The sequence below is a fragment of the Setaria italica genome, chromosome IX, assembly GCF_000263155.2.
Source record: "Setaria italica strain Yugu1 chromosome IX, Setaria_italica_v2.0, whole genome shotgun sequence".
Lineage (NCBI taxonomy): Eukaryota > Viridiplantae > Streptophyta > Magnoliopsida > Poales > Poaceae > Setaria > Setaria italica.
Genome location: NC_028458.1, coordinates 51,287,231 through 51,297,050, shown reverse-complemented (window position 1 = coordinate 51,297,050; position 9,820 = coordinate 51,287,231). Strand labels below are relative to the sequence as shown.

General features: G+C 47.0%; 1 protein-coding gene across 1 annotated transcript; it reads left to right on the top strand.

Moving 5' to 3' along the window:
* The first annotated feature begins 489 nt into the window (after positions 1–489).
* Positions 490–7,867, top strand: LOC101769208 (filament-like plant protein 4). The gene is made up of 6 exons (XM_004984960.3): positions 490–1,178; positions 3,413–3,513; positions 3,913–4,108; positions 4,356–6,684; positions 6,761–6,821; positions 7,083–7,867. Exons 2-6 carry the CDS (start codon positions 3,427–3,429, stop codon positions 7,509–7,511), a joined length of 3,102 nt encoding a protein of 1,033 aa, XP_004985017.1. The 5' UTR covers positions 490–1,178; positions 3,413–3,426; the 3' UTR covers positions 7,512–7,867.
* Positions 7,868–9,820: the final 1,953 nt, after the last annotated feature.

Below are 9,820 nucleotides of genomic sequence, written 5' to 3'. Positions count from 1 at the left end.
GCTAGCAGACAGCCCAAGTGGCGACGTGTGACCATTTTGTACTAGTGGTAGAGTACCGGTATGACTTTCAGTAGGCAAAATGATTCCGAACTACCCCGGTGCACTAGTGCCGTCACATGATGCCACCTAGTGTGAAAGTTGAGTCGGATAGAATTCTCCAGTCCTTAGCAAAAATTGCGACTCCTTTGAGGAATTTTTTTTCCCAAACCATAAACTTGCTTCAAATGGTACTCCCCTTAAAAGCAGAAGTCACACAAAGTTAGTATTAAAACTAAACTCTAATTTTATCACTGGTCCAAGATAGTATTAGTGTCGCTGTCAATTCTCTCTCCTTTGAGGTGATGTGTAATTCTCTGCTGCCATCACTCCCTCTCCCTTCTCTCTCTCCTTTCTCTTTCTCATCAGAGCTCCCCTCCCAACTTTTCCCCACTCCCCCCACTTTCTTCCCTCACCTCCTCCTCCCCTGCCATCACCCCCGCTTTTTAGCCCACCTACCGGCAGCAGACGCAGGCCGCAGCGCCCCCATAACAAAAAGCACCCGCACCTCCATTCCCCACCTCTCGCTCGCTCTCTCCCTCCTCCTCTCACCCCTTCAAACCAAAACCCAAACACCACCGCCTCCGCCACTCGTCACTGCAGCAGAGAGCCGAGAGGAGAGCCGCATTGCCAAACCAGGCGAAGCCGCAGCGCCGCACGCGCCCGCCCCACACCGCGCACGCGACGGCCGGACCGAGCCGGGGAGGCGCCACCGCCGCCACCTACCCCAGCCTACGCGCTTTGGCTTGGCGCTAGCGCTCGCAAGTAGTTGCGGGCTAGCAGCGGGGGCCGAGATTCCAAAGGGAAAAGGCCCCGGGAGCAAAAGGGAGGCGAGGTGCGGAGGAGGGGAAAAGCGGGGAGTGGGCAGTGGGGGGGAGGGAGTCCAGTCCAATCCAATCCAGCCCGACACCGGCCGACGCGGCTGCGCAGGCAGCGGTGACTGGCTGGCTGGAAGGGAAGTGTGCTCGGCAAGCGACGCACGCCACCGACACCGGCACCGACACCCCCGCGCCGATCGGAGCCGCGCGCCAGATCCAACGTCCCGCCGGAATCGCGGCGGATTCCGGCGACCGCGGCCACGCCCCGGATCTGCATTCCGCGCAGGGCCTCCTCCTGACCGCCTCGCGGCCTCGCCTCCCCCAGTAAGCGCCCACTTCCTTTCGCCTTCTGCTTGCTTGATATCTTTTCTGTGTTTTCCGTTCGTTGCCATGATGGCGGTTGCTCTTCCTGTTCCCGTGTGCAATGTGTGTAGCAACGTTTACTACGTTCGTGTTCGGGATTTTTTTTTGTTTGATCGTGTGTTTCGACAGCGGAGCCTGGATGCGGAGTTCCTCTGTTCATGTCGCCCTCTCTGAAATTTTACTGTGCTGTTTAAACCCAAAATTTTCTCAAACAGTTTCTGAACATCGTTTCCACCGCTCCGCTCGCTTGGTTTGTTGGTTCCACCCTCCGGGCTTTCCGCTTCGTGTTTCCTTGTCCTTTCTGGGCTGAACTCTTAACTCAGTTGCAGCGAGGATCACTCACACGGCGTCGGTTGCACACGAATAGTTGCGCTTGGGCGGGTAGAATCGCCGTGCTCTTGCTCCCCTCTCTGCTTCATCTCCCCCCTTCTCACGCTTGTCTGCGGTCTGCTTCTGATGAACTCACTCTCTCCTCTGACATGGAACATTCCAATCCATACTTCACCTAGTACTCGATTTTACCGTGCTTTTCATTTTGTTCTCCATGAAGGAATCAACTGGTACGGACGCTTCACTCTTCCATGGGAATAGCTGATAAGGGTTTCTAGTACTACTGCTGCCACTGCCAAGATTAGTAAGGGACGGAGATGAAGAGAGGACGAGCACCACAAGAACACGCAAGGACAATGATGCAACGAGGCATCTGGTTAAAAGCCAAATCCACCGAGCGAAGACCGCCATCAATGTCCGTATGGAGTTGGAGTAGTAGCAGCTCCCAGCTTTTAAGCCGGGTCACGCGCGCCTTCTTTACGGCCGGAACCACCAGTTCTTTTCACCGGAACGCAGACTTGCTAGAACTGGAAGCTGCAGCAGTGTAACCATTGATTTTTGATTCGTCACCTGTGCCCGGGGGAGCAGTAGGCGTCTGGTCAGGTCATCTCGGCCGGATAAACATGTGCTGCCCCCACGCCGGCAATTACTTCCGCGGGCGTCTTTGGTGCCCGTCTTAACTGCGGTTCTTGCCGGGCGGGCCTGCCTGCCGTTGCCGTTCGCGCTAAGCTCTACAGCCTGTGCGCTTTGTAGCTGCAACCCAACGCGCGATGATGGTCCATGCGGAGAAGATACCGCGTCAATTGAGCTGAGTAGGAGAATAAGCTTACTTGCCCGCGTCAATGCCCTGGCCTAGTTCTGGCATGACGGTGATCGGATCGGGTGCACTGTGCTGTGCTTGCAACTTGGCCTCGCGTGGGGGCCGCCCGCAACGACGCGTGCTGATGGTACCGGGCGATCTTGCTTGAAGGATTGGTTTCCTGCAGGGATTCGATTCTTTTGGCCTGCCTGACCTTGACCGTGCCCTGTCCTATATAGCTGTGCCTCCACTGTGGCAGAAGCTTCTGCTTTTTGATAATTGGATGTGTACGCGGCCTGCCAGTGGAATGTTAAGATACTTGAGCTGGTGAGGTACGTTCGGATTTATGAACCCTACACGGCCACACTGTTGACTGATTGGAGTTGTTGATTGTATTATTGGTATTATTTTATAGCCATATATGGTGGAATGATTGTGAACTTAAGTGTGGGTAACACTTGCCCAATAAACGGTGTTTCACTAGTTTCTTATCTATGATATGCAAATTGGGGTTCTTGCTGGCGGCGCTAATTATGGAAGTTGTATGGAGTAGCTCATTTGTCAAACGGCTGTAGCCATACATTGGTTTCCTGTCTAAATTCTTCATAGTCGTTATAGTTGTATAGTTTAGGCTCACATACTTCTGATGTTTTCAGTCTCCAAAAGTGTATATGGCTTCAATGTGTGTATTCTGCAAGTTATTTTCTTAAATTTGGTTACCTGATCTCAGGTTAATTCTATACTGACTGTACCTTGTGCTCTTGCTTTGAAGATAGTTTTTTTTTTGGTTGAATTAACTGTTTGTGGAAACTAGTATGCATGTCTCAACTAAACCATGTGGTACTATGCTAGTTCATTTTCTAGAACTGTGCTTTGTTCTCATGAAATCTCGGTCTTTTATTTGCTTTATATTGTTGCCAAAGTTAGTTACGAAATAATTTAAATTCAGTTAGTTTTGAGCTTCTTTCCTACCTGGAGGCATGCATGCTCTATTTACGTAGAAAATATAGAAAGGCAAATCTATCACATTTGTTGCTGATCATAGATATTCACCATATCTTATTAGATACTCTGCAACCAATGGATCGCCGCAGCTGGCCTTGGAAGAAGAAATCATCTGATAAATCATCAAATGCAGATGCGTTGCAGAATTCCAATCAAGAACAGGTTTGCCAAGCTTTCTTGTGTAGTATTGTTTTATAAATTGGTCTAAGTAGCATTGTTTTAAGATAATATTAACCTTTCCTTTTTTCTGCTTGATGCTGCCAGAAGATAGATTTGATAGGTCCAATACCATAGGGACTGTTCTGAGTTAACTGATGTCACCATCCTTGGTTACTGATCCATGCAGCCATGTCTCTTTAGTTAATTTTTTCACCCTTTAGCAATAGGGTCACATACCGTTTAACAAAGCAATGGTCAGCACTAGTTGCTCATTTTGTTTTATTTTGAACCTCAAAAGCTGGTTGGGCAGTAAATTTGTACATTAGTATATAAACCTGATTTTTAAGTTTTAACTCATATTTAAAGTATATTTCTGCTGAAATAAAATTTCCTTCTTTGCAGGAAGATAAGGCTCCAAAATTTGTGCAAATTTCACCTGAAACATATGCACATCTTACTGAGTCAGAGGAAAAAGTAAAAGGTTTAGAAGAAAATGTGAAGGTCTTGAATGAACAACTCTCTGGAGCACAATCTGAGATCACAACCAAAGATGCCCTAGTGAAACAGCATGCAAAAGTTGCCGAAGAAGCTGTATCAGGTGCGCATAAGATGAACTTTACTTTTCCTTCTGAAACATATTTGTATAAATCGTTTTCTTGTTTTGATAGAAGATAGTAGCTATAGTAGTTGGTCTGTTATTGGGTTATGACTCATGAAAGTAGGTTGGCTTCTCTATACATTTTTTTCTCTGCATAACACTTTTGTTTTTCTACAAGATATATCCTAGTTTATGATATCACTATACTAAACGAATTGGTGACACAATTTATGTTTTGCTGTGCTAGGTTGGGAGAAAGCTGAAGCAGAGGCCTCGGCACTGAAGCTTCAGCTAGAAACTGTTACATTGTCTAAGCTAGCAGCTGAAGAAAGAGCTGCCCATCTGGATGGTGCTTTGAAAGAATGCATGAAGCAAGTAAGAACTGTTAAGGAAGAAGGTGAGCAGAAGCTACACGATGTAGTCTTTGCAAAAACCAAGCAGTGGGAGAAGATAAAGGCCGAGTTCGAAGCAAAATTACTTGAATTTGAACAGGAATTCATAAGGGCTGGCGCTGAGAATGATGCACTCACAAGATCACTCCAAGAACGGGCAGAATTGTTGATGAAAATTGATGAAGAAAAAGCTCAAGCAGAAGCTGAGATTGAAGTCTTGAAAAGCACAATCCAGTCAGGGGAAAGGGAGATAAATTCCCTAAAATATGAACTGCATGTTGTCTCCAAAGAGCTTGAAATCCGCAATGAAGAAAAGAACATGAGTGTGCGCTCAGCTGATGTAGCAACTAAACAGCACCAGGAAGATGTCAAGAAAATATCAAAACTTGAAGCTGAATGCCAAAGATTGCGTGGCCTTGTTCGGAAGAAGTTACCTGGTCCAGCTGCACTAGCTCAAATGAAAATGGAGGTGGAGAGCTTGGGCAGAGAGTATGGAGACCACAGAGTACGACGATCCCCTACAAAGAATTCTGGTTTCCATCGTCCCATGTCTCCTATGTCTCCTGTTCCTGATTATGCCATAGAGAACTTACAGCACATGCAGAGAGAGAATGAGTTTCTAACTGCTCGTCTATTAACAATGGAAGAAGAAACCAAGATGCTAAAAGAGGCACTGACAAAGCGAAACAGTGAGCTGCAGGCATCAAGAAGCATGTATGCTAAAACAGCAGGCAAGCTCCGAAGCTTGGAGGTTCAAATGTTGACTGGAAACCAACATAAGAGTCCATCAACTCCAAACATGGATATTCACTTTGATGGTGCACTGAGCCAAAATGGAAGCAACCCACCTAGCATGACTTCAATGTCTGAAGATGGTGTTGATGATGAAGGAAGTTGCACGGAATCTTGGGCCAATGCTCTAGTATCTGAGCTCTCTCACTTCAAGAAAGAGAAAGCGGCCAAGAGCAGTGCGACAGAAGGCTCCAATAGGTTGGAACTCATGGATGACTTCTTAGAGATGGAGAGATTAGCGTGTTTGACTTCTGAGGCTAATGGCAATGGCAGTACTATTGACAAAATGAAGATAGATGAAGTTGGGGCTACTTTGTCCAGTGTTACTGAAAGAGACGGTGTTAAAGATTTGCAGTCAGCTTCACCAATGTCAGAGACTCCATCTAGTAAACAGCAGCTATCTGAGAAATCTTCACTTTTGAAATTACAGTCAAGAATATCTTCCTTACTTGATTCTGAATCACTAGAGAACAATTCAGGAAAGATGCTTGATAGTATTAGAAATATCCTAAAGGATATTGAAGATGAGGCAGATTCAATGAATACAAATGGTAATCATCACTTGGATGCGACCTTAAATTCAGGGAGCAAATGCACCATGGATCAAGAACTAAAGAGTGCCATATTGAAGATTCAAGACTTTGTCAAGTTACTTGATCAAGAACTCTCCAAGTTTCAAGGCCAATCATCTGACTATGATGGGCTATGTGAGAAAACACAACACTTCTCTGCATTAGTTGACAAAGTTCTGTCAAATGATAATGGCCTAAATGACCTTGTCATGGCACTATCCGTGATCTTGTCAGAAACTGGTCAGATTAAGTTCGCAATGTCGAGAGACAACAGCAATGAAGCAGAAAGTAATAATTTAGATTGTGTTGATAAAGTGACTCTACTTGAAAACAAGGTTCAGCCTGAGCCGGTAAAGGACAATGTTTCTGGTCTCTGTACACTACTGCCTCGTTCATCTTCTGATCCTGAGTTTGAGGGGCCTGCTGATTCTGGATTTGATGCTAAGACTACACTGAAGATATGCTCACCAGAGGAATATGAACAACTTAAATCTGAGAAGATCAATTTGGAGGTAGAATTAGCGAAGTGCAACAAAATAATAGAAGAAACAAATGTTAGATTAAGTGATATGGAGAAAAGCTTGGAAGACCTCACAGCCAAGTTGGTTGACAGTGAGAAATCAAATAGCTTGAGTGAGACACAGTTGAAGTGTATGGCTGAATCCTACAAGTCACTTGAATCAAGAAAAGTTGAATTAGAGAATGAGATACAAGTATTGCGGTCCAAAATAGATACTTTGACAGATGAACTCACTGATGAAAGACAAAGTCATCAGGAGGACTTAGCCAAATACAAAGATCTCGAGGAGAAGATGGAAAGGTGAAAAATCAAATTCTTTGGCTTGTAAATTACCATCTGCTTGATTTCTATTCTGACTTGGTTTTATGATATGAAGGTATGAGTTGGAGAGGAGTTCAATGTTTGTGGATGAGGATCCAGATACCAATTCAAAGCAGGTACGATAGTTTGAAAACATCTAGTTTCCAAAGTTTTTCACATTGCTATTGCCTACTATTCATTTGTAGCTTCTTTATGAAAACTACTGGCAAGTACACCTTCTGATTTGTGAATAAAGGCTCCAAATCATTAAGCATTGTTAAATCCATTTGAACATTTTTCAAGATTACTCTAAACTGTAGATTTTTATGCTGGGCTACTAAACGTTTCTTGATATGGAATACTTTTGACATCTAACTTTTGTGTTTAAATGATGACAGGAGAAAGAGATAGCAGCAGCAGCTGAGAAGCTGGCAGAGTGCCAGGAGACAATGCTTATTCTCGGCCGTCAGCTGCAAGCTATGCGTCCTCCAGCCGAGTCTTTAGGTTCTTCACCCAACCGGCAGCGTATGGAGGACTTTCTGCAGGATGCTGTAGGAACAACGGCAGGAGAGTTTTCCCAGAAGCCGGGAGGCCAACCTGATACAGACCAGGAAATGCTAGGGACAGGAAATGAGTCTCCGATCAATGGATTCAAGACGCACATGACCCCTTCTGACGTGGACGGAAGCCCTTTTCCTTCTCCGAACAGCTCCAAGCGTCCCAAGCATCGATCTAGATCCTCTTCATCTTCATCTTTCACTAACCAACAATTGGCGGAGAAACAAAGCCGGGGATTTAGTCGGTTCTTCACAAAGGGCAAAGAGTGAAAAATTCTCCTGGCTGCCGCATCAGGTTTGTTAATTATTGGCGCCAAATGGGTGGGGGATGGTGGAGACCATGAATTTCTGTAGAGCTAGTGGGGCAAGCCTGCTTGTGTATTCTCTCAGGTGATGCCTTGGGTTGCTGCAATAATACTCAGCTTGCGGTCAAGCAGGTTGTGGCGAGAGTGTGTGTGGGAATGTAAGCCATCGGTATCTTCTGCTAGAGCTTCTCCGGGTTGCTGTGTGTTTGAAACCTCACTAAAACCTCACTGTACATGTGCTTACTTGCCTGAAGAAGAGCATGGTTGTTGGTTTGTGTTGAATCCTCTTGTGAAGTAGCCTGTATATTGGCATTGGACTGATTTGCTGTACAGTTAACCTGGGTTAGTTACTTAACTTCAAGGGTATCGATGTATGTTTGTTGACCAGTCTAAAATCCTGAAGGCGCTGTACGATGCTAGAGTTTGTGCGCTGTGTATACCTTGTGGGCCTGCGGAGCCGCGTTAGACACGGCTACATGAGATCCCGAGGCAGAGTCGCCACTGCTGCTCACCGGCGGCATTCCGCGATCACCTGAAAGGCTGAAACATTGCTCAAATTTCAATCACACGTGTAGGCTAGGTGTGGTTTAATAATAAGAAAAGGAAGAAGAAATGGGCTTCCTTGGGCTACTGTAGGCCACTTGGGCTAAATAGCCACAGCTCTGAATGAAGGAAGAAGCCACAGGTCGCCACCCCGTAGGGTTTCCCTACACCACCACGTGGACGAGCACGCGTGGGTGGCAGCGCCCACGCGAGTGCGTCTCCCTCTCACCTCACGCATGGTTGGAACTGCGGAAGACGTGCTAGAGCAACTCCAACAATATATATATATTTGGATACCTAAAACTTGTTTTAGTATAGGAGAGAAGGTTTTGTGAAAAATTTTAAACTCATCTCCAGTGGTATACCTAAAACTGGTGACCTATATTTCATTCGAGGACGAATCTGCGAATGAATCACTTTTTTAGAATCCAATATGCAAAATCAACACATCATTATCCTCTCTTCTTCCTCTTCTTCCCTCTCACACCCGCTGCGGCTCTCACGCCGCTCCTCCACCACTCCGACGGCCACACGCTCCTCTTACCCCCGCCGCTCTATGTTCCCGCCTCTCGTTGGACCGGACAGTGGTGGTGGAGCTCGCCCTCTCCTCCACTTCTCCGGAGCTCTCCCATGGCGGTTGCCGAAGCTGCCCATGGCGGGGAGCGCGCCCGCGCTGAGGCTGGGCCGGCGGAGCTCACCCGCCCTTGGTCGAATCGAGCATGAAGATGGCGAATCCACCGAATCAAGCTCCAAATTGGGCTTCTTCTTCAAGCAATTCACCGAATCCAGCTTCTTCTTCTTCACCGAATCGGTGGAGGTTAGCAGGAGCTTTGACAATGGCTTCTCCCTCACCTCCTCCTTCCTATCCTGCTGTTCTCCCCGCGCTCTACCCTCCGCTCAAATTGGCGGTGGCGGTAGGGGTGAGGCGGCGCATGACGGACGAGGCGCGGGCCACACAACAAGGAGGACGACGGGCGATGGGAGGTGAGGTTCGGTCCAGGCACGACGACGCGTGGCTTCTTCTGTTTCCGGCAGAGGGGCCGGCCAAAGCCGTAGTGGGGCAGGCGGCAGGTCGCGTAGGGGTAGTTGGAAGAGCTAGGCCCTTCCATGGTTGTGCCGGCGGCTAAACGAGTGAAGGAAGGTGGTGTCGTGGGGATGGTGCGGCGGCGGCTCGAGCGTGAAATGTCCGGCGCGAGGTGGTTGTTGTTTCCCATTGTAGGTTACGAGCTTTAGCATAGTGTTGGATATGCATATTTGGTCATAGAGAGAGAAATTTGGGTTAATGACCTACAATAGCAAAAGTATACTGCTTTTAGATATTCTGGCAATTTTTAGGTATAGCAATTCGGTTTAGGTAATCTAATGGAGATGCTCTTACTTCATCTAATCATTTGTATGATCCGTTTTGCATTCTCTGATTCTCTCCATCTTCCTCTAATTATTTGCATGAACCGTTTTGCATCATCTGCTTCTCGCTGATCTCCGTGTACTCGCCACCGTGTTCTGCTTCCTGACCGTCCTCCGAGTATTTTCTGCCGCAAGGCTCAAGCTCGCTGCTCGCCAGACTTGTCGAGATGGACACAGATGACAGATGGTTTGCTGACGACTGCGTGGCTTTTCTACCGCGTTGGGTTCTACCAATTGAGTAATCTCCAAGGACCGATTCGCAAAAAGAACACAAAAGATATTTCCATCCTCCCCAAGGTAGTCGCCAACCCCTAATCTCGGCCC

Coding starts and splice junctions, on each gene's coding strand:
- LOC101769208 (XM_004984960.3), top strand. CDS start 3,427: ATGGATCGCCGCAGCTGGCCTTGGAAGAAGAAATCATCTGATAAATCA. Junction 4,109..4,355: donor TGCCGAAGAAGCTGTATCAG/GTGCGCATAAGA, acceptor TTGCTGTGCTAG/GTTGGGAGAAAGCTGAAGCA. Junction 6,685..6,760: donor CTCGAGGAGAAGATGGAAAG/GTGAAAAATCAA, acceptor TATGATATGAAG/GTATGAGTTGGAGAGGAGTT.